Here is a 27,065-nt window from a genome sequence, read left to right as displayed (position 1 = left end):
CTAACGCGTAAATCTGAGTGTGTCAGAACCATGTCCACGGTGCCTCATTTCTTACCAGCAAACATCGGTGTTCATGTCTCTGCAGGTTCACCAGAGTGGCTCGGGCTGGTCTCCAGTGGTGAGTTTTCACATCTTTGCCTTATTTGCCAGGCAGTGTGCCCTGGGCCACGTGTTCAGAACAGACACGGTTTGGGCATGCAGCACGGTCCTCAGCCCAGCTATTTATGTGTCAGCAAGTATTGACTGGGCCACTCTTCTAGACTCAGGGAACACAGGTAAGATCAGGGATTGGCAAAGCGTTTCTATAAAGGGTCAGACAGTACGTATTTTCACTGTTATGGGCCACACACTTTCCCATTATAGTGGGAAAGTCATAGTACGTGAACGAATGAGTGGCTGTATTCCAATAAAACATTATAGGAAACACGGAGTTGGGCCAGGTTTGGCCACAGTTTGCCAGCCTAGGCCAGGGCAGCCGAGGACGTGCTTGGGCCGCGCTTCCCGCACTGCTGCATGTGGCCCCGGGGCACCCCGTGCAGGTCCCCCAGGATGGTAGCCCTTCTTCCCCCACAATGATTTGTGGAATCAAAAAATGAATAGACCCAGAGATCCCAGGGTCATTTTGTTCTCAAAACAGCCTTTTCAGTCTGAGCTCCGATAAACGACGAGGAAGTGCCCTGTGCTGTGGTTTTAAGTGTTCTCTGCTTCATCCTCTCCAGTTCGTGGAAGACAACCTGGGGGTGATGTCAGTCGGTTTCCTGCTCAGCAGTCCTGACGACGCCGTCATCTGGAGGGGACCAAAGAAAAATGGTTTGCCCCTCTGCTTTCTCTCTGCGAGCGCGGTCTTCCGAGAGCAGAACTGCTTGAGGTTTCCTTTGCACCGTCTCCCGTCACGGTGGCAACGGTCCTCTGCCGGGCTTTCCGGAGCATTGCAGTGGAGTATCCGGTTGCTTCTGCACTGGCTGCAGAGAGCCATAGACATAGCAAGGGAGCTAACAGACGCTGTTTTATCATTTGTAACATCTACAGCGACTTTCCGTCTTTGAAGGCTAGGTAACCCTCGGGCTCTTTCACTGTGGTTTCACAGTATTTTGCGTGCAGGAAGCGTGTGAGGTAACTAGCAGGGTGGTTGGGCAGGAGGCTTAAGGGAAGCAGGCAGGAGTGGCCCTCACCGGGCAGGGTTGCTCGGCCTTGGCACCGTTGCTGTTGGGGGCCGGGCAGTCCTTCGTTAGGGGAGGGCAGGACTGCGCTGCAGGCCGCAGGATGCTGGCCGCACCCCTGCCTCTACCGTCTGGATGCCAGTGCCCCCCGCCCCCCCCCCAAGTCGTGCCGGCGACATGTCTCCGTCATCGCAGCCACCAATGACAGCACAGGCCGGGGCCCCTGAGAATCCCAAAGTGCCTGAGGGGCTGCAGGTATGGAGAAGGGAGAGCAGAGGCCTCAGCGGCTCTGTGGCGCTCTCCGCAGGCATGATCAAGCAGTTCCTCCGTGACGTGGACTGGGGAGAGGTGGACTACCTCATCGTGGACACCCCGCCCGGCACGTCAGACGAACACCTGTCGGCCGTGCAGTACCTGTCGGCAGCGCGCCTCGACGGGGCCGTGATCATCACCACACCTCAGGTGAGCGGGCGCCCGGGGGCTGCTGGCACCGACTTGGCCGTGTCTGAGGTTTGTCTCTGACACAGCCTCCGGACCCGTTTCCCAGAGCAGCTCCCCAGTACGTGGCGCTCCAGCAGCCCTCAGTGTGGACCTCCAGAAACTGGGTTAGAAGCTGGATCTGGGGCCCAGGCATTTGCTGTTCACAAATAAGCATTCCACAGTTTTTTCTGTCCCCAGGTAAAAGCCGCATTGGCTCACAGTGGCCTTTCCCATTTCCCTCAGAAAGCCGGCAAGACCCCTGGTGCCGTTAGAATCCGGCTTGTCCCTCGAGGTCATGTCACCCTTACTGTGCTCACGCAGCAGTCCCCGTGGCCTGCGTGCTGCTTCCGTGCGCTTTGCCCAGCTTCCCTAGAGCCGGCCTGGGGTATAGACCGATTTCTGGAGAAGCCGCCGTGGTCCTGGCCCCTTCTCCAGCAGTGCCCGCCCCAGTCACCTGGAGGCCGTGCTGCACCCAGACTGAGGAGAGCGCAGGGGTGTCCTCTGGAGTGAATCCAGCAGCAAATAAATGCGGTCAGGTCTGCAACAGGCTTTACTGTCGTTGCCAAGAAAATAATAGATTATTCCGTTCAACGGGACCTTCTTGTCATGATACTCTTCTCCACTCCTAAGAAAAAAAGGCAAGGGAGGCTTTAGTCTGTCCGTGGATCAGTCCGTCCCACCCTCAGGCCTCACCAGACCTTCACAGACCACCAGCAGGCCAGGCACCAGGGGAGAAACAGGCCGGCCCTCCCTCACGGCCCCCTGTGCCTCCCCGTGTGGCTCACAGAGGAAGGTGGGTGCTGGACGCGAGGCACACACTGCGCTCCAACGACGTGTGACAGACACCAGGGGCCACATGAAGGTGCCCGGGTCAGCGAGTGCTGGCACAGGATGTGTGTGTGACCGCACTCTGGTGCCCTGTGGAGAGGGTCTTGGGGTCACAGGGAAGGGCAGGACACCACTTAAGTGGCGAGAGGTGGGGAGCACCTGGCCCAGCGGGTGGTAGTGAAGATGGACTTAACAGCGGTTTTGAACTTTTACCAGCAGTGTGGTCACGAGTGGGTCCCAGCCACGTCACCTGGAAGGAAGACAGTCTATGTGGAACGGAGCGCTGTGATGTGGGATGTCGCTGGTGGGGAGGTTTATGGGTGTGGGGGCAAGGGGCACACGGGAGCTCTTGCTGCTCGGTTTTGCTGTGAACGTGGAACCACTCTAAAATCATCTGTTAAGAAACAGCGACAGAGCAGTTGGTGCAAAGATGGCCTCCCCAGAGCCACATTATGAAGCTGAGCATGACGTCCCCCTTGGGGTCAGGAGGGAAACAGAGCAGTTGCTGGCCCTTCTCCAGGAAGCTGTGGGAAGATGCTTGGCATTTGTGTCCTCTTTGTGTGGAACTTCTCTGGAGAGCGTGACTTAACAGTAGGGTCACCCACCCTCTCAGAGTCCTTCACGGCTGCGGGCACAGGCAGGCAGCTCTCTTTTGGGGGTCCTTTTTGACAAAGCAGGCCCTTTTCTTATAGGACCACTGAGGAGGGAACCGCAGAGTTGCTGTGACCAGTTGAAACCAGCTTATTTTCTAATTAAATGCCTTTTTGTCTGTATCTCGGTCTCAAAGGGACTGAGAACCAAATGTGTGCCACAGGAGAGGCGGCTCGAAGCCTTGAACCTTTGGGAGCCCGGTTACTTGACAACAGCAAGCTAGGAATAGTGTGTCTGTGACTCCATGACCCCGGGGGAAGTAGAGAAGATTCCAAGCCAGGAGGCTACGTTACTTATCACTGTAAAAGGAGGTTTTAGAGTTCAGAGGTGAATTTTATCTGAATATGGGAATATTCCTTGTTTTCTTCTTGTCCATAAAGTTGTTTGTGTTTATAATAGTCTAGATCAGAGGTTAGCAAACTTTTTCAATAAAGTATTTTACCCTTTGTACCCTTTACCCTGGGCCTCTGTCCCAAACACTCCCTTGTACCACTGTAGGACAAAAGCAGGTCCTGATTACATGTAGAGGAATGGGCGTGGCTATGTCTAGAAGTTTATTTAGGAAAAAAAAAAAAAGTAAGGGCGCCTCCATGGCTAGCTAAGCATCCAACTCTAGGTTTTGGTTCAGGTCGTGAACTCAGGTCATAAGATCAAGGCCCGGGTCAGGCTCCATGCTCAGTGTGGAGTCTGCTTGAGTTTCTCCCCCTCACGCATCCCACCCCCACCCCTTTCTGCTCTCATAACTAAGTCTGAACAAAAATAAAAACAGATGTCCAGACTGGGCCCACAGGCCATCCTTTCCTATCCCCCAGTCTAGAAAATACTGCACAGTTTGGCTCAGTGTAGTATGTTGATGAGAAACTAGAACGTGGGATATTACAAAAGGTTACTTTTCTGTGCGTTAATTGTAAGTTTGCTATCCGGCCGTTCACGTTTATCCTCTTAGGGTTTGGGGGGAAATAGCCCCTAGGATAGGGCTCAGCCCATGGTTGGGACTAGAGAGATACTTGCTGAATTAGTCTCCGAGGCTTTCTGGGGAACCCAGTGCATCTCACTGGCCATCCCTACAACCACACAAACGTTCTTTCTTCCACTTTGACCTTGAAACAAACCGTCTTTTGAACCTTGACAGGAGGTGTCCCTCCAGGATGTCCGGAAAGAGATCAACTTCTGCCACAAGGTGAAGGTGCCCATCATCGGAGTGGTGGAGAACATGAGCGTCTTCGTCTGCCCCAAGTGCAAGGTGGGGGCACGGCCACCTGGGGCTCAGCCAATGGGTCCCTTCCTCCGTGGAGAAGGGAAGCCTGGAAGGGGGTCTCTGGGACACTGTTTCTGCTTTCCTCCGTCATTTGGGGAAGTGGAATCACAAAAGTCTCTATTGCTGATTTAATGAAATTTCTTCTGGTGGTTAATGTTTCACATTCAGACAGCCATTTTTTTTTCTAAGTTGCTTTAAAATCTCCATTTTTAATGACTCTGAAACAAAATCCTAATTCTTCCCCTTTTGACTTGCCTCACAGAAAGAATCTCAGATATTCCCCCCAACAACGGGGGGTGCGGAGGTCATGTGCCAGGATCTGAAGATCCCACTCCTGGGGAAAGTGCCTCTGGACCCACACATAGGTGGGTGAGTCCGTTGCCGGACGGGGCCTTCACACCCTGCTCAGCCACCACAGGCGCGGTGCTGGGCAGGGGAGTAGCAGACGAGGACCCCACGCTCAAGAGCTCCCCTGCAGCCCAGAGAAACCATAAACTGTGCGGGCATGTTGCCCCGGGAGCGAGCAGCCCTCAGTGTGAGGGGCATGGCAGGGTGGGTCCTGGAAGGTGGGGTGCAGATGGCTCAGGGACGTGCTGGGAGGTCCCAGGGTAGAATTTCACCAAGGAGAAGGGACAGGAGGTGGAAATAACAGGCGAGTGTGCTGGCGTCCCGTCTCAGACAGGAATTGGCTTCTGAGGTGAAAGTCATGAACAGAGTTAGCCTCAAAAACCCCTTAGGAAGACATCCTACCTCCCAGGAGGTCCATCCCGGTGCAGACGGCCCTGTCTGTCTCAGCAGTAGAGGGGAGCCTTGGCCTGCTCACAGCGGCCCCATTGCATGAAAAATGCTCCCTTTTTAGTACCAGAGTCCCCGGGTCCTCTCCAGATACTGCACGGGCGGCCCCATTCTGTGTTCACTCTCCGGTGTCAGCTGCTGGGTGGCAGGGTCGGGAGGGCCACCCCCACTCCTTAAAGGACACCTGCCTCTAAATTGTTGTTTCCCTGAGGTAGAGTTAAACTTGCTTAAGGTAGCCAAGCCTGTGACATGCGGAAGTGGTGGGGCAGTAGGGTCAGCTGCGGGGCCTGGGCCACAGGGAAGCCCGGGGAGCAGCCTGGAAGGTGGGCTGGAGCCCGGGTGTGGACGGCTTTGCAGCCAAGCCTGGGACCTGGGCCTTCAGGGGTTAGGAAGTGGGAAACCGAGATCGAGCAAGGGCACGGGGGTGAGTGCCGAGAGGGAGGCCTCCGAGCGGCCCTGCCGGGGAACGGGTGATAGGAGGTTAGCACTTGTTGCGGGCCTGGGCCTTGGCAGAGAGGAGGAGGGACACAGTGAGCGGGAAGATGACAGGATTTTTGATGGGTGGGGAAAGGCCGGGAGTTGTTCGAGCCATCTAGAAGATGGGGACCTCCCTCAGAAAGTGACCACAGGACGCAGTGTTGAGAGGAGCGCTAAGTTCCCCCTCGCATGCTGGGTCTCGAGGCAGGGGAGGCCTGGGGTTGGGCAGCAGTCTCGGCACGTGGTGGGATGTGCCCATCCAGGGGAGATTGCCAGAGGACTGTAGAGAGGCGGGGCCTAGAGCATGGTGTGGAGGCGTGGCCTGGGGGAGCCATGCGGGACGAGCAGCTGCTGGAGCACCCTGGCTCCCAGCAGATCCCGAGAGCCTTCCTCACGTGTGCTCCCCCGGCCTGAAGCACTGCCCTGCTCCATGCTTTCCCGCATGAGACACGGACAGCCCGCTGCTGCTTAGCAAGGGTACAAGCCCCCGGCAGAGGAATCTGTGTGCTGACCAGACCTGGTGCCGAGTCTGCCCACGTTTTCCCTGCAGGCGTGGGAGCAGGCGTCTCCTGCGCAGAGGCCGCTCAAGGCAGGAGGACGCACAGGAGGGGTGTGATGGGGTGGCCAGGGGCATCCAGGCACACTCCGTGCCGTCAGCCTCTGGGTGTGCTACTGCCTGCGTCCGGGTCCCTAGGACAGGAGTGGCGGGCAAGAGATTGGGGGACGCCTGGCAGGGAACGGAAGGAGAGAGGAAGCGCTGCTGGCGGAAGGGGAGGTGGGTGTGCCCTCCTGCCTGGCTCCAGCTTCGGCCAGGTTTTTCTTTTTAGGGCCATTTTTCACAAAAAAGCACTTCACGGTAGATGATAGCAAAGCCGCGGGCCCCGAGTGCAGCTGTGCTCAGTCCCAAGCCCAGCGAACGAGATGCCTTCTAGCGGGCAGGCCTCTGGGACAAGTCACGAGGCCTCGAGCCTCACTTCTAGCTGAAATCATGAGGCCTCCCCAGACCTAGTCCAGTAGTCCAGCATATTCCCAGGGTAGCCTGGGCTCTGCCTCTGCTGCCCCCTTCTCCTTGTTCCTTCCCTCCCTTGGTTTTGCTCTTTGAGGGGACAGCTGGCCTTGCCAGGACCCTCCAGAGGTTGGGGAGCAGAACCACTGACATGCTTCTGTCATAGTGCTGAGCAGGGAGCCGGGGGGTCCGCTGAGGCTCAGGGGCACGCAAAGTGGAGGGAGGAGCAGAGGGAGGAGGGGAGAACAGCACCAGGCTAGGCGGTCTCATTCCACGCATGTCTTCATGTCCCATTGATCTCGTGTGAGTCCTCTGCTTCACGCTTCACCACAGGTCAGAGGGGCTCAAGGTCTCCATGTCACAGGCCCAAAAGAGCCCCTACTTCACCTTGCCACTATTTTCTTCACGAATTTTTTTTCATTTCTCTAAGGTAAGAGTTGCGACAAAGGACAGTCTTTCCTGATGGACGCACCAGCTTCTGCAGCCGCTCTAGCCTATAGAAGTATCATTCAAAGTACGTGTGCCCGCGAGTGCCCTGGGTCCAGAGGGCTGCCCGGCTGGGTGTGAAGGTCCCACGCAGAGCCGTTTGTGGGTCATCAGGCTCACCACGACTCAGCCTCGGCTGGAGACAGTAGTGCTCGTGGGGGCTGCAATGACCCCTCAGCTCAGGAAGCCAGGCATCTTTGAGAAAGCCGTTGAGGGGAAAGAAAAGAAAGAGAAAAAGAAGGGCAGGGAGGAAGAGAGAGGGGGAGAGAGGAGAGAAAGAAGGAGGAAAGGAAGGAAAGAAGGGAGGAGGGAAGGAAGGAAAAAAAAAGAAAACCACCACGTGCAGGCCTGAGCGTGCTGGGGAGTGGCCCGCGGTGGCCTGCATTTTAAGGCCACTGGGGTGGAGCGGGTCATTAAAGCTGTCAGCTGGTGCGCTGTGACAAGTTCTTTTTGCCCAGGAAAACAGTGTCCGGGACGGATTGGTATCATTGGTATCATTGGTATCAAGATGCCGGGCATCTTGATCTGTGGAATGCGCCGACGTAAGGTCTCCAGCTGTGCGCCGAGGCCCGTGGACAGAGTCAGGGCATCGGCAGAAACAGGGCCTTTGGGGGAGTGGAGCCGTTGGGGGCTTTGGCCCTCGCCCGCGGAGGCAGGGCTGCCGGAGAGACGGGCACAGCCTCACTGCTTCTGTGTTGTCTCCTGGTCCAGGGATCCAGGAGTTCTGTGGTCACCATCAGCCCAAAGAAGAGCACCTCATTGGTTCCTGAGACACGAGCTGCACGTGGAGCGCAGCCTGAGCAGCCCGGGGACAGAGCGGGGGTCTTGGGCAGAAAAGGACCAGACTCTGGTAGGGCGTGAAGTCATTTTTGCAGACACTTTAATCGTATTATTTGTATACTTTTCAACATACATATAAAGGCATTCTTTACAAACACGCTGTCTTAAGAATAAAAATGTCTCCTCAAACCTCTCCCCAAGGCCTGCTTCCGGAAAACGGACAGCTGGTTGGTCAGGGAGTTCTTCTCTGCTGGAAACTTGCGGAAGGACAGAAGCTCTTGCTTAAGCCACTGCGGCCTCAGGAGAGACGCCTAAAAAAGAACCATCTCAAAATCCAGTCATGGTTTCGAATAACATGGTCCAAATGCCGCTGCTTTAGATTGAGGGGAAAATGCAACCAGCCCCGAAGAGCCCTTCAGTCACCCCTGGAGACAGAGCAGCGGGGCCAGACCCGTGCCCCACTCGCTAAGATGCGTTCACTGTCCAGTAATTTCTGCCGTCTTATGAGACCGTTTACAGGGTTGTTTTTTGTTTTGTTTTTTTTTTCATTACATAAGAGAGACCAACATAAACTCTAGAATTCTCGCTGTGAGGAGATGCACAAGAACTGACACCAAGGGGGGGGTGGAGAGGTAACTGCCGTTTTCCAGCTCCCTCCGGCCATCCGGGAAAGGATGGGCAGATCCCTTCGTTTGCTCCCTCTCCCCTCATTCCCAACCCCCACCTCTGGCCTGCACCCGAGGTGGAGTTTGTGTCTGTTCCATGTGAGGAAGGGGAGGGGGACCGGGAAGCCGGGGGAAGGCCCAGCGACCAGACCCCTCCGGCTAGCTCCCTCCCCACTGTGCTAGCCGCCCCGCACAGCGGAGCCCCAGCCCCCACCTCTGTCCTGCCTCTTACCTAATGCTTGTGAATCTGCAGCCCCTCAAGGCCAGGCTTCTGGAAGTCACCTGGGCTGGCCTGCAAGGAGAAAAGTCAACTGGGGCTTTGTCCTCACACGTGAGGGGCCTGACTCTGCCGATACAAGGCCCAGAGCAAACCCACAATGTAACCGAAAGCCCGCAGGGCTCACTGCTCAATGTGTTGGCGTAAAGTAGCGTTGTTCAAATTTTAAGATGGCTCAAACCATCCATTTGAAAAGATCTGACACTTCTGGAAATATATGCTAGGTTAAAAAAAATGGCGCATGTGTAGTACTTAATTCTGTAGTTTTTAGATTACTCAACACTAACAGTGGCCATCACGAAAGGACTCGTACCGTAGGATCCCACTTAACACAAGGGCCCTGCTGGAGTCAGATTCGTAGAGCAAAGTAGATGGTGGGAGGCTGGGGAGGGGAGACCAGGAGTCACTGTGTCATGGGGAGCCTCTGGAGAGGGACAGTGCTGAAGGTGGCGTGACCGCACGAATGTACTTAACACCACTGACCTGTACATTTAAAAACGGTCCAAGTGGTCCCTGTAATGTGCCGATTTTAATACACACACACACACCACTGACCCCGGCAGCCTAGCAGATAGGGAACAGGTTCCAACTGCATTTGCCCGGAGGCCACCCGCGCTCCAAGGGTGTGGAGTGCAGGGGTCCGGGAGGAAGACTAAAGCAGCTCACCGTCTGGAACACCGTCTGGGACAGAAAACTGGCTGCGACTTTGCTGACGTCACTCTCGCCTCCCATCTTACAAAGGATGTAGCCATACAGGTTCGCGGCTTGGAGAGAAATCCCAGCTATCACAAGGGCCTGCGGACAGACACAGCAAAGGCGGTTCTTCCAATAGCACATTCGGGAATGTTCCTCCCAAACCGCGCAGCAGTGGCTCTGGCCTGTACCTCATAACAGCCAGCCTCTGGTGAGCCTTCTCAAATCCTCACGGGCATCTTTCAGTCAGCCGCCACCGGAGTGGGCGATGCCCTCATCATCCCAATTTGTAGGAAGGAAACCGAAACCCAGAGAAAGGAAAGTTGCCTGAGGTCCCAGAGCTGGTGCATAGCTGGGCCCGCAGCCAAACTCCGGAGCCCCCGCTTCTGATTACACGGCTACTTAGACCGTCTGTGGAGGCTTTCTCCCTGAAGGAGCCCGATCACAGCCATGAAATAAGAGTCCTAAAACTGAAATAGGGGCGCCTGGGTGGCACAGTGGGTTGAGCGTCCAACCCTTGGCCTCAGCTCAGGTTTTGATCTCAAGGTCATGAGTTCGAGCCCTGGGTGGGGCTCCAGGCTGTGTCTGAATATACTCACAACCTGTAAGACAAAACTTCAGAACTCAGACCTGCTTATTCCTACTTAGGAACATCCTAGGGTAAGAAAGCACTTTGTTTTGCTTACAACTCCTCTCTCAGCATTACTCCTAGGAGTCCAAAAGAGACAACCGAAAGTCCATCAGTGGACGAGTGGAGAAACAACGCAGCAGGTCCTTACGATGGAATATTACATAGCCGTGAACAGGTACTGGTAAAGGCTACAACACAGATGAACTTTGAAAACCGGCGTGCAGTGAAAGAAGCGCACCAACGATTCCAGTGTAGAATTCCAGCTACAGGCAACGTCTGGATTGGTAAGGGTTGGAACAGAAAGAGGAGCGTGCCAGGCGCTGGAGATGGCGAGGGCTAGAGGGTACGGGGCTCCTTTTGGGGGTGCTGGAAATACCCTAACATGGGCTGTGGTGATGACTGCACACTGAATATACTGGAAGCCCACAGCTCTACGTGCCCAAGGGGTGGCTGGTGAGGTACGTGACTCAGCATAGCGGTCGCAAACGAGTGGGTACTAGAAGCCCCCTCCGCAGCCCTGGCCCGTGCAGACGGCAAAGCACCGTCCGAGCCAGGGTGTCGCCTTACCAGCCACTTGAGCTTCAAGGAGAATAAAGTGCTAAAAAAGAACACGATCCAAATGAGCGGGCAGATGATGAGGCCGAGCCAGAAGATGCGAGCTTCCGCCTCGGTGGCGGCGATCTGGTTCGGAGAGGCCTGGGAAGGGAGGAGAGAGTCCATTTTCAGAATGAGGGAAACTGGTTGCAGAGGGGCAGGCGGTCCTCTTGGCTTCTCGTCCACAGGCTTCTGCCACCCGCTGGTGTCCGGGGCGCTCCCGCAGCGGCGGCCTCAGCCCAGGGCGGGGCTCCGATCTGCATAGGGCCCCGCAGGGACCCGTGCAAACCCTCCACAGCCGTTCTCCTGGGTCGAGTTTGACTTGTACAGACGATACCTTTCTGGCTTCAAAAATCCAGTGGCTTTTCCCATCTTCGTCTATCTGGTTCCACCAGCGGAGGCCCACCATGAGTCTCCCAGTTACGTTCTGGGGGAAATAGGACGACTCTAAGCACGCCACAGGGAGAGAAAATCACCTTGCCGCTGGCGCACAAAATAAAGTCACCAATTGTATCGAACTTGCCCTTGGAGCAAGAGGAGAGGTAAGCTGAACCGCGCTTAACGTAACCGGGGACTTCCCCCCCCCCCCACACCCCCACATGCACGCCCTCCCCACAAACAATATGCAGCATACATATTTTAAATTTACGCAAATTTTACAGAAAATGCAAGCTGTAGGGAGTTGCCACCCTCCTAGATAGCGATCTGCAACCGTGGCAGCTGAGAATTACAGCCCTCGTGGGTTCAAGAGCGACGGCGTCACGAGCGAGGCGGCCTTACCTTCACAGACCAGAAGTCAAAGGACAGGAGGAGGAGCACGGTGACAAAGCAGCCCACGAAGCTTCTGCTGAACCAGTCGCAGCACACATAAGTGATAATGGCACTTACTCGGAAAAATAGGTGGAAAAAGGTGGCCAACGGGTGCCTAGGAAAGAACCCAGAAGCCCCCTCACTGCAGAGGCCAAGAGGGTGAGCACCAAACTCACCGTATGGGCTCTGACTTTGCACGCTGTCCCCCGTGCACTTCAAGCCCCACCCCGCCAGGCTGCCGCTCGGAGCACGCCAGCACATCAGATGTCCTGAGACAGTCATTATCCTACCAGCATCTTTCCCCTCTCGAAGAATCCAGTACTTTCCCCTCATTTGATTGCAAAGATCATGGGCCCTCTTCGAAACTCAGCCACCTTTGAAGTGAAACAGGACAGTGGTCACTGCCTTCCCACCTGATAGCGATAAGGACCAGTTCCCTAAAGATAAAGGTTGGGTTATTCCACCAGTAACTGGGCAGTCCACGTGCAGTCCATGAGTGCAGAATCTCGTGTCAGCAGGGAACCCACGTACCTGGACAGAGAGAAATCATGACTCATCCCACATCGGCTGTTTAAAAGAAAAGTCTAGGAAGACCGGAGACCCAAGGCTCGCTCGAGCACAAGGGCTGCCCATGTATCCAGAGAGAACACCTGCCCATAGGGTTCCAGCAGGCAACAGTGGTGGGGGACACGGGCCAGGTAGGAGACCCTCACACCATCCCGCTTTTCCCTTTGGAATCCACTTTGGTAGAGCACAGGTGGAAACAACGCAGAGCGAGAAAGCCACTGTCCGAGCCAGGGGGCGGATGACAGCGAAAGCACCAGCCAGTGCTGGGAGGGAGGGGCAACTGCTAGACCCACTGTTGGCACGAGAAGCCAGAAACTCAGAGTTGTGACAAGAGTGTGCTTCTGCGTGACGACAAGTAACGTCAATAGGATAGCGCGGGCTGCTTCACGAGGGCCCATGAGCCTCCGCCTCCCAACCGGTCGGGTGCTCAGAGAGGGAGCCAGCGGACCTGGGAGCTGCATGGGGGAGGCGCCTGCTTGTCCTCCCAAGAAAGGGCCCTTCAGAGAAAGTAAACTGGGCTCCTAGGGAACTGGGAACTCCGAAGCAGGATTTATAGTGACTTCTGCCTATGCTCCCGATGTTCCCAAGGAAGAAGGAGCAGGGCCCAAACCCCAGCTGTCCGCCCCAGTCCTTCTCATCTGTGCCTTTCAGATGCTGAGCTCTCCTGGCAGGCTGGCTGTAAGCCAGCCTGGGACCCGTACCCGGCCCTGAAGAGTCAGACATGACCCGTACGCCCCCCGCATCTGGAATGTTCCCGAAGATCACACCCTTAGGGTTCTCGCATACTTTTTTAAAAAATAAATGTTTGCTCCTTTTATTGTTTTTTTTTGGTTTGGGTTTTTTTTTGTTTTGTTTTGTTTTGTTTTTTTGAGAGAGGGAGAGTGAGTGAGCACACAGGGTGGCAGGAGTGGGGCGGGGGGGAGAGGAAGAGAATCTCAAGCAGACTCCCTGCTGAGCGCAGAGCCCAACTCCAGGCTTGATCCCGTGACGACAAGATCAAGACCTGAGCCGAAACCAAGAGTTGGACATTCAAGCAACTAAGCCACCCAGGCACCCCTTCTCTTACACCCTTTCAACCTTAAATCTTCCTGAGGATCTTTGAACTAAATGTCATAACACAATCCTGCCTCTTCGCCTGGAAGATGAAGGCATCCTCTATGCACTAACCGAAAATTCTTTGAGGGCAGAAGCCGTGTCTGAGATCATTTTATGTCCCCCATAGCCCCTGGCATTTAAGTTTCTCAGCCAGTAGTTGCGCCAAGCCTTGTAATCGGGTCTGTGTTGTAGAACAGTCTTGACTTGTATGAGACCCACGTGGCCACTGTTCCAGGGTAAAACCTGGAAGTTAATGCATTCGAATAAATCCCCTGCCCACCCACTTTTTTTCAGCTGTGGTTTCCTAAAATAAAAACCAGAGAAAATCCCATTGTTGGAAGGTTCTGCTTAGTGGGGTCCCAGTTAAGTGATGTCCTTAACTTGTCATGGAAAGTACCACTACCATGGCCGCTGTCATTACTCAAAGCCTAGAGTAGACAAGGATGCCGACGGCACCCTCAAATACTCTTCTCATCCTGTTTGATGCAGGCTGTCCCCTGGGCCACCTATCAAACCCTCCTTCAGTCCGCCTCTGGAGTTGGCCCAGCCTGTGTCCCCCGCCGACACTCACATGGTCTCAGACCAGTTTCCTGGTTTTGAGAGCTGTGAAGGCCATGGCTTACCCCTGTCCACCCTTCCCTGCCAGGGGGTCCTCCATCCCCCACAGTTCTCTCTGCCACCTCCGCGGCCACAGAACACATACACACACCAACCGTCACCTCCACCTCCCAAAGCCACCGGCTTCCAACGCCACCCTCCAGTCACCCACCTGGCCACTCCCCGCTGCCCACCCCCCCACCCCGCCCTGAGAGGCAACCAGGACCGAGGTGCCAGACTGCCAGTGTTCAAATCCTGGTTCCAACCTCAGAGCAGCTCTGCAGCCCGCCCTCAGCCACACAACCCCTGAACACCTCAGTCTCCACTTCCGTAAAGTGGGAATGCCGACAGTGGCCACTTCCTCGCTGCGTGAAGGTGGCACATAGAAAGTGCCTGAAACCCAGACCGTGCTCAGGGACCATGACAAGCTTACCTCAGCCCTCAGTCACTCGAAACCGATGCACCTCCAAGGAGCCTGACGGCAAAATTTCCCCGCCTGGCCACAACTTTCTCTCTCACTCTCTTCGCCTCTGCAGGGATCCCCCACGTCTCCTGACTTCTCCGTGTTCCTCCGCTCCCTTCCACCTCACTGAAGAACCTTCCTTGACCTTCAGCTTTAACAGTGCTTTCCACTCGCCGGGCAGGAAGGGCCTGCCACTGGAGATGAGCAGGAGGAGGGGAGGACAGGCAGTGAATGCGAAAGGAGTGGACTTCAGTGGTGGTCAAGGTGGGGAGAGTCGGGCTGGGTTTCTGTTTGTTTTAATCCATTTTTACAGACCTGGGCCCCACAACTGTGGTCTTCCTCCTTGGAGGAAACTCGGGAAGTTCTCAGCTTGGCAGGCACATAAAGGCCACCTGAGGAAGCCCTGGGAGGTACGCAAGGCCCCCCTTTCCCAGGGCATGTGGGGTCAGACCTGGAGCGTGGCCCAGGGCCGGATTTTACAAAGGAAAAGCCCTCCTCTACACCGGATTCAAACTCTGGTCCCCGAACCAAATCTGGCCCACTTCCTGTTTCTATAAGTCGAGTTTTATTGGAACATAGCCACGCTTATTCATTCGCTGGCCTGCAGTTCAAAATATTTACCCAGGAAGTGTGCCAAGCTTTCCACTCCAGACCAGCATGAACAATGAGGAAACCAGGCACTGCTCAAAATAAAGCCAAAATAAAGCATACTGCTACTCACGGCCCCTTCCCCAGCCACCCCCCCAAAAAACCTGCTTTCCAAAGCATGGTGGAAGCTGGCAGACGCGCAGAACCGAGGGATGGTGCTAGAAGTCCGAGTAGAGTTACCTCTGGGGTAGGGGGTGGGGGGGGGGACACACTGCCCGAGACAGTACACAAACACAGGTGTTGGACACACTCCGTATCCGGATCTCGGGATCTGGACATAGACATGTCCGGAAGTTCAAACCATCCATCAAGATTAGTGCATTTCATATACATCACACCTTCAAGTTTTGACTGAAGCCGCTCACCAAAAAGAGATCCTTGCAAATCACCCTAAAAATTCTCTATGTGGCATAATCCAGCAATCGCAGTACTCAGAATTTACCCAAAGGAGTTGAAAATTCAGGTCACCGCCCGCAACAGGGACAGATATTTACAACCGCTCTAGGCATCACTGCCCCTAATTGGGAGCCACCAAGATGTCCTCAACAGATGAATGGGTCAGCTGTGGTCCTTCCACACACGGGGGCACATTACTCAGCACTAAAAAGGAAGGAGCTCCCCAGCCAGGAAAAGACAAGGGGGAACCTTAAATGCTTATTACAAAATCAAAGAAGCCCGTCGGAAAGGGCTGCATGCTGTAGGACCCCAACGCTAGAATGTTCTGGAAAAGACTGAGAAATGGACACAGTAAACAAAAACAAAAAAACGCAATGGTTGACAGAGGTTAGTGGGCGAGGGAGGGATGAATTGGATGAGCACAGGCGACTTCCAGGGCAGCGAAACCATTCTGACGTAGTAATGGTGGACTGATGTCATCACACGTCTGTCCGAGCCCAGACAATGCACAGGGACAAAGCTTCATGTAAAGGACAGATTATGTGGTAACAACGCTGCATTCGTTCATCACTCGTAACAAATACAAGACACTAATGCAATATGTTAACAGGGGGAACTTCTCAGGGGGAGGGACTTACGGGAACTCTGTACTTTTTGCTCAGTTCTTCTGTAAACCTAAAAGGACTCTTAAAAATGGACACAGGCGGTAGTGGGGGATTGGGGGGCCTGTGTCTAAATTGAATCAAGAGAGTAAAATCAGGGGAGAACCATGTCCCAGAGGCATACATATCGCCTTTCCCATAAACTTCTAAGGCAGGTCTGATCTGACCGGAAAAGGGTGGTTTAATCCTAAACTCAGCAGGAATTGAAGAGTATCTTAAAAAGCCATCCTTTGTTTCACTGTTTAAATCACTTTGAAAACCGTGCTCTGGTTTTTAAAGACGGTCTCCAGCTTGAATTCCTTAGCAAACAGCCCCTTTTAAGTTCTTTTCCTTTAAAACCTCATCCTTCTGGGACACCCGGGTGGCTCAGTAGTTTAAGCGTCTGCCTTCGGTTCAGGTCATGATCCCAGGGTCCCGGGATCAAGCCCCACGTTGGGCTCCCTGCTCAGTGGAGAGTCTGCTTCTCTTTCTCCATCTGCCTGTCTCCCTGTCTACATGTGTTTTTGTGCTCTCTGTCAAACAAATAAATAAAATCCTAAATAAATCCTCATCCTTCAGACACTCTGGAAAGCTCTCTGCTTTTTGCTGGAACACAAGTTAAGGAAAAACTATCTTTCCTCCTTGACTTCTTTTGCCCCTAAAATTAAAAAAAAAACCAAAACAAAACAAAAAAACCAAACCCAAAACCAAAACCCAAGTTATCTGAGACGACACCCAGGATTTGCTTCACAACTAGCTCAGGGCTGGACCCAAGGGGGGAGGGGTGAAGAGGACCCGGCCACGTGCAGGTCATGACGGAGACTCATCGTTCCCTGTACTTTTATGTAAATCTGAAGTAAAAAGTAGAAGAATCAAAAAAGCAGAGGCAGCCTCCGCTTTGCATGGAGACAAGACACCTTTCAGAATAAACCAAGCCCATGGGCTGATATTCAGGGGGCTATCTGTGGCCACATAAAAATCCAGACCTAAAAATCCCCAACTGAGTAATTGACCATTACCTTTGGATGCATGAGGAAAATTCCAGAAAGCGGGTCCTTTCTTCTGGGCTTACCAATCTCTCAACCAAAAGATAAATGTGGGTGGGGAGGGCACCGCTCCTTGGGACATAAATGCTCACCCAGCCCCCACCAGGACAGAGGGGATGGTGAGAGCCAGAGCACCTAGATCCACACACACATGCCATCCTTGCCCATGCTGGGGACACGGTCCATTCAGAGCCTTGCTTTACTCATCTATAAAATGGGAGAACAACGACAACCCCAGATGCCTGAGGTTCCTGGAGAGGAAATACCTCGGACCCCAGACCAGAGGGGGCCTCAGGTAGCTGTGGCCATTCACTTCGCTTACGGTTTCTCATTCATGGTCAGGACTTTTAAGAGGGGAAGAAAGTGAAAACAAAACAAAAAAGCCTTGACCAGTGGTGCTCTTTTTGGACGTCCTGTCTCAGATGTTTTTTCCCCCATTGTTAAAAAAAGAATAGGGTGCTGCTATTTATTTCTTCAGTCCTGACGCCCACTTAGTCAGGTGGCTCTTCCGCTGACGGCCGTGTGCCACCATCAAGGCGTGGGAAGAAGGGGACCCCCACGCACGAGGGGGAGACAGTGAAGACGCCACCGGCCCATCCCTCAGCTGCTGCCCTCAACCGCTGGGACCTCCTTAGAAAGGCGGGATCAGGGGTATCCCCCCAGACCTCCCGAGCCTGAATCTGCATTTTAACAAGACCACAGGGGACTCACGTGCTCCTCTCAATCAAGGGGCCCTCCTCTACCCCATCTTTAGACCAACTCCGCTCCAGGAGCCATGCAGAGAGAGGCTGGAAGAACCTGAAACCCCATGGGCCTGGCTAGCCACGGGGCAGGGGAAGCATCTGGGCAGAATCAAATTTTTCTCTCCTAGAATACCCCAGAGGCACCGTGAGCACCACTCGGTCCTTTGGACTCGGGCTTCTCGCTTCCAACGACAGCATGTCCCCCTGCACCCCCGGTCTCTCAGCCGGGGACAGGCAGGTTTGCAGACAGCTGGGATGTCAGCATGGGCGGATGGCTAGGTCCTCACAGCTTCGATTCAAAGGTCAGCCCAATAGTCAGTCTGAGCATGGAAGCAAAAAACAAAACAAACAAAAAAAAACACCAGACTTCCCTGTGGTCATCAAGGTTTTAACTCTTGTTTCTGTTCTTGATTTCTTCTTAAAGAGACATCCCAACTTCAGAGGCTCAACAGGCTTAGCGAGCAAATTAAAGTGAACCTCCCGGGGACACATCGGTGGGCCCATGTTGGGCCCTGTGTTTGGTGTGGATCCCCCCTCTCTCTCCTGGGGGCACCCAGCAGGACTCCCCCCTACACAGCTCAGAGTTTCCAGAACACCTGGACACGAAGAAGCTAAAAACCTCTTCCAACAAAAATGTGTCCATGCATGTTCCTAAGGACAACATGGACAATCGCCACAAAGTGGACACACGTGTCCATCGCCAGAAGCATGGACAAAATGGGACCTACCCCTACGGGGGCACGACTCAGCCAGAGAAAGGAATGAAGCAGAGGCCACCACATGGACGAGCCCAGAACACGGGAGTCAGACCCAGAGGCACAGAGAGCGCAGGGCTGCACGTAGGAAAGACAGACATGGAATAGGTCTGCGAGGGGATGGGCTCTTGCCTCATGTGTCGGGGCTTCACATGGATGGGAAAAAAAACGTTCTGTAGATGGACAGTAGTGACGCTGGCACAGGAGTGCAAACCTACCTAAAGTTGCCAAACTGTCCTCTTGAAAATGGTAAAAAGCGGTAAAAAATGGTAAATTTTAGATTATGCCTATTTAACCATACTAAGAAAAATACCAAAAAAAGTGGGGGGGGGGGGTGCGAAGGAGTCCTGGCCCTAGCCACAACACAAGGGAACCTGGAAAACAGGACTGTGAGTAAAAGCAGCCAGGTCACGTCCTGGAGGACCCCATTCTGAGCAAACACCTGGAACAGGCAGATCGAGGGGGCCAGCCAGCACCTGAGAGGTTGTCGGGGGCCAGGGGACGCGGGGCTGAGGGTTTAGTGGGTACGGGTTTCCTTATGGGGCAAGGGAAGGGTTCTGGAGCCAGGCAATAGGGATGGTTGCACACACGTCCCTGAACTGTTCACTTTAAATGGTGAAAGCCGTCAATTTCACATTACCTATATGTTATGTTACCTCAAGTTAAAAACAAGCAAAAAAGGAAGGGAGGCATGAGAGGCTTGGGGAGCTCTCCTACAGAAAGAAGACGGGGCAGGGAAGGCACGAGCCCATCCCAGCCCCACCCCCGAAGACCTGTGTGACACTGAGCGGGTGACTCAACCTCTCTGTGGGTCCCAGTGTCCTCAGCTACAAAACAGGATGGCTGAGACTCACGGCTGTCAGGGGGTTCTAGTCAGTCATCGTTGGCGTGAGTCATGTGTGTGCCCGCCAGTGGTGCCAAATGCATACACGGAGTTTCGGGGAAAATCCCAGGAGACTAATCAGTGCACCTCCGGGATTAGGGTAGAGCCTGGTGGGCAGCAGGAGTTCCGTGAGTGCCAGCCGGGATCAGAAATGGTGCATCTGCACTGGGGAGTGGTCCTTCCAGCACCTTCCTTTGTACACGGCAGCCCCTCCACACACAAATCACCTGGGTCTCCGGTTAAATCCGGATTCTGACTCGGGAAGGCTAGGGTGGGGCCGGAGAGCCAGCATTGCAGCAAGTACCCAGGTGCCACCGGTAAGGAGTAAAATCACCTGCTGTGCCGGTTTCCTGGGGCGGCCCTAAGAGAGCACCACAAGCAGCGTAGCTTAAAACAGAAATTTCTCTCTCACTCTCTCGGCCTGCAGGCCAGAAATCCAAAATCATAGTGTCAACAGGGCTGGTTTCTGCTGAGCGCTGCGCGGGAGAATCCATCCCGTGCCCCTCTGCTGCCTTCTGACGGCAGCTGGTACCCCTCGTGGTCCTTGGCTTGTGACTCCTCACCCCAATCTCTGCTCCCAACGTCACACAGCGTTCTCCATGTGTCTGTCTTCACAAGGCTGGCTTTCTAGAAGGACACCAGTCAACGCTGCATGAGCAGCCCACCCTGCTCCCACCAGAGTTCAGCTTTACTAATTAGCTCTGCGAAGACCCTGTTGCCAAAGAAGGTCACCTTTTGAGGAGCTAGAGGTTAGAACTTCCACATACCTTTTTTTTTTTTTTTTTGGAGAGGAGACAAGCCAACCCATAACACCTATCTTCGGACAAATGAGCCCGAATAAGGCAGGTAAGAAGGAGATAGACATCTTGCAGGTAAGGAAGTGGGAAGTATGGTGGTGAGGGGAACGACCCCAGGTTGGAGCAAAGGATCATTTATGCAGGTGCTGGCGGCTGGAATCAGGCCCCGCCTCCCCTCTCCAGCTGGGTCGTCTGGTCTGGTTTGCACGAAGGTGCACTAAGAGCTAGCAGTGGCCCTGAGCCGGAGACTGAGCACCAGACCCAAGTCCTTAATCTCAGCCCTGAGCCTCCAGGCTGCCCCACCTGTGGCCTGCCCCGCTGTGAGCCACAGATCAACAGAAAGGGACCTGCTGACAATGGTGACTCCCCCAACCCCAAATACATCCACTAAGAATGGCAGTCCAGGCCCCACCTGACACACGTCCTAGCCAGGGGGCCTGGGAGCTGAGGCATGAAACACGTCCGGACTGTGGCCTCTGGACGCCACACGGCACATTTCAAGCACAGATGGAGAAATCCGTAGGATAAGGCTGGGACATCTGAGCACTGCAGGTAGCAGGAAGGCTTTTCAAGACCATGAGAGTCGGGGCAATAGGCTCAGAGGCCAACTGGGAGCAGCTCCCGTGGGTCAATGGTGGGCCCATCTGAGTAACAACGACAATACACCTTAATCCGTAAGTCATGAAACTTACAAGCAGCCCTCTGCGCTCACCTATGGGAGATGTGAGCACATGACGGACTCATCGCTAGAACACCGAAGAGTGGAGGGCAGGAATCTAACAGACATCATGTCTTTTCTCTATAAAGTACACGTAGCAATGACTACAACATTGATGGGGGAGAAGGAAGCTTCTAGATCATTTCGGCTCACTAATGAAGACGGAATGACAGAAGTGGAAAGCGGCCAGGCTACAACCCTGAAAGGGCTCAGGGATGGAGGCCACAGAGGACCATAAGGCATCAGGAGCCCCTGGTGGAAGGACACCCCCCACCCCTTGAAGCTGGCGCCCAAGCAGCCACACTTGAATTTCATCAAGCCCCAGGCTCCACCTACTGATCTGCAAGAAGTGTAGGGGCTGAAGGAAAATCCTGATGGGCACTCCAAACTCCAGCCCGTAGGAAGCTCTACAGAAAACCAGCATGATTGCAAAGTGGAAGAAAAGACAGGTGGAGACTTGGGGCACTTACAGGTTAAGGACCCAAGAAATTCAGCAACCAAGTTTTAACATGTGCATGTTACTCAACTGCAAGTTCCAACAAATAATACATAAATAAAAGTATGAGACCATCAAGAAACTTTGGACACAATTTTGGAATGCAGTTTCTTCTAACAAGCCAACCAAAATACACCCAGAATCTAGTGTATTTCTCTGTTCTCCTCATTTGTCAGATCATATCCCCTCCCCTCTTCCTCCTCTTTCTTCTCCTTCTTCTTCTTCCTCTTCCTCCTCCTCCCCGTCTCCATCCCCCTCCCCCTCCTCCTGGATATTTCACAGTATTTGGGAATTATTCATTATTTTCAAGTGAGAAAATGCTATTATGGATTTGCCTTTGAAACTGAGTTCTTGGGGTGCCTGGGGGGCTCCATCGGTTAAGCGTCCCACTCATGATTTCAGCTCAGGTCATGATCTCAGAGTCATGAGATTGAGCCCCACATCGGGCTCTGCACTGGGCATGGGGCCTACTTGGGATTCTCCCTCTCCCTCCACCCATCTCACCCCCTCCACCCCCCTCTCTAAAAAGAAATAAAAAATAAAAATACATTTCAAGATAACATATCAGTGTATGTTTAAAGTGGCATGATGTCTGGGGGTTTGCTTCAAAATAATCAGTATAAATGAAAGATCAGTCATGAGTCCATCATGAAGCTGTGATGGGTACACGGGATTCATTATTTTATTCTATTGGGCATGTGTTTGGAACTCTCTATAATAATTTTTTTTAGGTAGTCAAGGAAGCAGATTACTGCCTTGTGAATTTCAGTTCTGCTATTTACTGTGTGACCTTAGACAAGTGACTTAACCTTCTTGGTCAGCTTCCTCGGCTGCAAAATGGGAATAATCACATCTACCTAATAGCAGTGCCGGGAGCACAGGGGCACTCTGTAGACACTCATGCATCTGTCCCTTCCTTGGGCAGTGCTCTGTCAGTAGCCAGTCTCTGAGATGATCTCCAGTGACCTCAACCTCCTGGTGTGCACACCCTTGTATCATCACCACGGTGAACCAGGGCTGGTCTGCATGACTAATAGAATACACTAAGACCTGACCATCTGTCACTTTTGAGATTGGGCTAAAAGACACTTTGGCCTTCCATCTTAGTTACTTTCTCTTGCTCTCTCCCTCGCTCTCCCTGAGGGAAGCCAGCCACCATGTTGGGAGCAGTGCTGGGGAGAGGATCACCTGGCAAGGAGGTCTCCAACCAATAGCCATGTGGTTGGCCTCCAACCAACAACCCCCAACACACACACACACACACACACACACACACACACACACACACATGCACACACACACGAGCCCATGGGAGCATTCCCTACTCATCCCCAAATGAACAATCCAGAAAAACCTGCCTCAGTGTCTCCCCCACAGGGGAGCAGGTCCAAAACTCAGCTCATCCCTCCAAAACTCATGGTTTTCCCAAAGAAACCAGCTATCAGTCTCTTGTTTTAAATGATTTAATCACATCTTACTAAGTGAAAGAAGCCAATCTCAAAGGGCTGGATGCCAGCTTCACAACATTCTGGAAAAAGCAAAACTAGAAAGACAAGAAAAAGATCCGTGGCTGCTGGGGGTTGTGAGGAGGGAGGGATGAAGAGAGGGAGCACGGAGGATTTTAGGGGACTGAAGCCAGTCTTTATGATACCCTCAGGAGAACGCACAGCACAGAGTGAACTGTAAGGTATACTGCAGGCTTTGGGTTATGACGCGTCCATGTAGGTTCGTCAACTGTAATAAAAGTTGTATCTGGGGGGGTAATGAGATGGGACAGGCCGTGGGGAGGGGCAGGAGGACATAGGGGACATCTCTGGACCTTCTCCTCAGTTTTGCTGTGAACCTCAAACTTCTTTTAAAAATAAAATCTTTAAAGGGCACCTGGGTGGCTCAGTCGGTTAAGCATCTGCCTTTGGCTCAGGTCATGATCCCGGGGTCTTAGGATCAAGCCCTACATCGGGCTCCCTGCTCAGCAGGAGACCGGCTTCTCTCTTTCCCACTTGCCCTGCTTGTGTTCCCTCTCTCGCTGCGTCTCTCTCTGTCAAATAAAAAAAATAAAATCCTTTTTAAAATTTTAAAAATAAAGTCTTAAAAAATAAAAATAGGCACCAATGTATTGAGGTGAAGTTCACATCCTATAAAAGTAACTATTTTAAGGCAAACATTTCAGTGGCACTTAGAAATTCACACTGTTGTTCTAAAACTCCCTCACCATTCCTTAGTAAAACCCCATCCCCTCCGGGCACTTTTTCCTCATTCTATCCTCCCCGCATCCCCTGGTGACGGCCATCTGCCTTTTGTCTTTGGTGCAGCTTCTCTGAGCAAGTCAGGTTTCTAATGTGACCTCCCAATTTTTTTCAATTTAAATTCAAACTCATTTAAAATACTTCCCAGGCCTCAGATCGTGTGTCTGAGGCTTGGAATCAGCATCCTGACTCTCCCTTTACAGTTCTTATTCTAGGGTATTTTAAAATCCAGGGAAGACACACTTCTGTACGGTAATGCAGGCAGACTGTAAGGACCTGTTACCACCATCTGTGGTCGTGTCTGAGTCATCCTGAGAGTGACTCGCTCCCGTAATGAGTGAGGAAGGGCTATGGTGGTGGGACATGCAGGGCTGAGCCCCTTTGTAAAGAGGATTTCCTCAGGGCTGGAGAAGGGCTTGCCCCGGGGCTGGTCCCCTTGGGTTCCAACCCAAATTCATTGAGCTGGTCTTTACTAAGAAAATGTCATGAGCATCACTCACAAGAACTTATGGCTAAGCTTTGTATCAACACACACACCCCCGTGCCAAAGAAAGTAAACACGTGCACATACACGCACGAGCCAATGGGAGCATTCCCTACTCATCCACAAATGAACAATCCAGAAAAATCTGCCAAGTCCCCACATGCATCCCTGGTGTTCAGCCAGCCCAGGCCACCAGCTTCTTCTGCCTACACCCTGGCTCCACCAGCCCCAAAGTACACCTCCTACCTCTGGACCTTTGCACCTGCTGTTTTCCTGCCAGAACTCTCCTGCTGTGCATCTTTCCTCCCCTGGCTCCTCCTCCAAATTCGGGTCCAAATGTGCCTCTTCCCAGAGGACAACTCTAAACACCCCTTCATCTAAAGGAGCCCCCTTCCCTCACATACCCCTTCCTAGCACTGACCACTCTCTGAAGTTACTTTGTTTATAGATATTTACTTAGCAGCTCACGGTCTTCTCCTTAATTAAAATGTCAGCTCTGTGCAGGCCAGAACTAGGCCTGGCTGGTTTTCTCTGTGTCCCCCAGAACAGTGTTCAGCTCGCAAGTCTTGAAAATTTGTGTTGATTTATTTTTTTTAAAGATTTATTTCTTTGTCCGAGAAAGCACAAGCAGGGGGAGAGGCAGGCAGAGGGAGAAGCAGCTCCCCGCTGAGCAGAGAGCCTGATGCAGGACTCGATCCCAGGACCCTGGGATCATAACCTGAGCCGAAGACAGACGCTTAGCCGACTGAGTCACCCAGATGTCCCAAAAACTTGTGTTGATTTAATGAATAAATGAAATGAGGGCACAAATAAAACAGTGGTTCTCAAAGGGGAGGTGATTTTGCCTCTGCCCCCAGCAATATCTGGAGACATTTCTGGTTGTCACCATGGGGGGACGGCTACTATCTAGGGGATACTGCCAGGACGACTGCTCAGGATCCTGCCGCACATAGGGACAGCCCTCGCCAACAAAGAACATATTCCCCAAATGTCAATAGCATCAACCCCAGAATGAATGAGCGAGTAAATTAATCACTACGGGTCCACGCAGTCAGCCTGCCGTCCAATACCAACCATCAAGGAACCAGACCAATGTCCCCAAGTGCCTTCCCTTCTTGTGTGGGCCACACTTCAGCAGAAATCTCCTCTTGGTGACTTTATTGGAGACAAGGCTTATGCAATCAATTTCAAGTTAACGAGAACTACACACAAGGGGAAGTTAAGCCGTTGTAGATGTAAGGAGTTAATTTCAAAACATGTAATTCCGTGCCCTAATCAAAGAGAACTGAAATTTGTCTAGTTCCCTGATTCTGTGGGTTCTTTTCCTTGGTAATCATGGACCTTCCTCAAAATTAAACAATCAGCTCTTGCTGGGACCTGTTTATGTGTTGTATTTCTATATGTTTTAAAATAGAGATTTCGGAGTGGGGAGAGGAGCAGCAGAACCTCCCCAAGGTCAATGGGGTGGGGGTGGGTTCTGGGGGGGAGGGAGCCTCACTTATTGCAGGGAACAGACTTCCTGGAATAACAACAACAAAAAAACCCAAAATTCTCCTCCTTAGTGTGTTGAAGCATGGTGTGTGTGTGTGTGTGCGTGTGTGTGTGTGTGTGTGTGTGTGTTTGCGTAGTGACTGGAGCTGCCCCTGTCTGGATTTCTGAGAATGGCAGGTGACCACCAAGGCTCTGTCTGTGGTCATCTGCCCGATGCTCCTTCCTTAACCCCAGGGAATTGCTGGGAATTCTCAGAGTCCCCTCGAGTGCAAATTTAACTTATCTATATCCTAACCCCACACACAGAGAGAGGGGATAATCTCGTCAGGATTCTCAACGGGTGATTTTGCCCCTAGGAGACATCTGACCACGTCTGGCGACTTTTCTGGTTGTAACCAGGGGTGGAGGTGAATGCTACCACCATTAGATTCCTACAATACTCACAGGACAGCCCCACAACAAAGAATTGCCAAGTCTAAAATATCAGTCAGTGCTGAAGAAACCCTGCTCTAAGGCGTGTGTGGGTGGCTCAGTTGGTTAAACAACCAACTTTTGATCTCAGCTCAGGTGGACTTCAGGGTCGTGTGTTCGAGCCCTGCATTGGGCTCTGTGCTGGGCATGGAAGCTGCTTTAAAAAAAAGAAAGAAAGGAAACCCGCTCTAAAAATGGGGAGCAGGGCACCTGGGTGGCTCAGTGGGTTAAAGCCTCTGCCTTTGGCTCAGGTCATGATCCCAGGGTCCTGGGATTGAGCCCTGCATCAGGCTCTCTGCTCAGCGGAGAGCCTGCTTCCTCCTCTCTCTCTCTCTGCCTGCCTCTCTGCCTACTTGTGATCTCTGTCTGTCAAATAAATAAATAAAATCTTAAAAAAAACAAAACAAAATAAAATAAAAATAAATAAATAAAAATGGGGAACAATTCTGCACTCCTGGAGACAGGGGGAAAAGGTCAAGTATTCCCCCGGGGTAAGCATAAGATGGGAGCCTTAAAAATCCTATCCCCACGACTCATCCCCAAGTGTCCCTCCTTGTGTGAGCATCTGGCCCACCAGGCAGAAATTCAGACTCTCGGGATTCAAATCCCCATCCTGCCACCTGCTAGCTGTGTGACCTTGGGCAAGTCACTGGAGTAAGTGAGACTCTGGGCACATCTGTCCATCAATTTATTGTCTCTTCAAATCACTAAACATCATAGTATCCCCTTCACAGGTTTGCAGTATGGGTGAAACAGACTGTTGTGACACAGAGCACGCGCTGGTCAGGTATTTTCTATTGCTATTAAGCCTCTTCCATTCACTATTACTTCCCCTCAAACACAGCCAAGAATTTCATCTGTGGCTCAAGCTGAGGAACCACTTTGGCACCCAGAATGGGAAGATAAAGCGACGGTGGGAGACTTCCTGAGAGACAGA

At 52.8% G+C, this 27,065-nt stretch overlaps 2 protein-coding genes across 6 annotated transcripts in view; one reads left to right on the top strand and one right to left on the bottom strand.

Moving 5' to 3' along the window:
• NUBP1 (nucleotide binding protein 1) overlaps window positions 1-12,980 on the top strand; it is a 29,695-nt gene extending 16,715 nt beyond the window's left edge. For 2 of the 4 annotated variants that reach the window (XM_032836328.1, XM_032836329.1), the window contains 7 exons: window positions 86-118; window positions 720-810; window positions 1,468-1,622; window positions 4,252-4,362; window positions 4,640-4,742; window positions 7,086-7,169; window positions 7,853-8,078. In XM_032836328.1, coding sequence (XP_032692219.1) covers window positions 86-118; window positions 720-810; window positions 1,468-1,622; window positions 4,252-4,362; window positions 4,640-4,742; window positions 7,086-7,169; window positions 7,853-7,911 — 636 coding nt within the window. In that variant the 3' untranslated portion in view covers window positions 7,912-8,078. Of the gene's footprint in view, window positions 1-85; window positions 119-719; window positions 811-1,467; window positions 1,623-4,251; window positions 4,363-4,639; window positions 4,743-7,085; window positions 7,170-7,852; window positions 8,079-8,122; window positions 8,242-12,809 lie in introns of those variants that run through there. The other 2 variants (XR_004380161.1, XR_004380160.1) reach the window with 2 other exon arrangements.
• TVP23A (trans-golgi network vesicle protein 23 homolog A) overlaps window positions 8,005-27,065 on the bottom strand; it is a 46,609-nt gene continuing 27,548 nt past the window's right edge. Inside the window, exons 4-9 of one of the 2 annotated variants that reach the window (XM_032836331.1) lie at window positions 11,562-11,706; window positions 11,119-11,208; window positions 10,755-10,883; window positions 9,530-9,658; window positions 8,819-8,878; window positions 8,005-8,232 (exon numbers count right to left, since the gene is read on the bottom strand). In XM_032836331.1, the coding sequence (XP_032692222.1) occupies window positions 8,819-8,878; window positions 9,530-9,658; window positions 10,755-10,883; window positions 11,119-11,208; window positions 11,562-11,706 (553 nt within the window). In that variant the 3' untranslated portion in view covers window positions 8,005-8,232. Of the gene's footprint in view, window positions 8,233-8,818; window positions 8,879-9,529; window positions 9,659-10,754; window positions 10,884-11,118; window positions 11,209-11,561; window positions 12,109-27,065 lie in introns of those variants that run through there. The other variant, XM_032836330.1, reaches the window with a different exon arrangement.

Source organism: Lontra canadensis, unplaced genomic scaffold (genome assembly GCF_010015895.1).
Source record: "Lontra canadensis isolate GAN:19392208 unplaced genomic scaffold, GSC_riverotter_1.0 scaffold91, whole genome shotgun sequence".
Lineage (NCBI taxonomy): Eukaryota > Metazoa > Chordata > Mammalia > Carnivora > Mustelidae > Lontra > Lontra canadensis.
The sequence above is the reverse complement of the archived record's forward strand: the minus strand, read 5'-3'. Positions and strand labels throughout refer to the sequence as shown.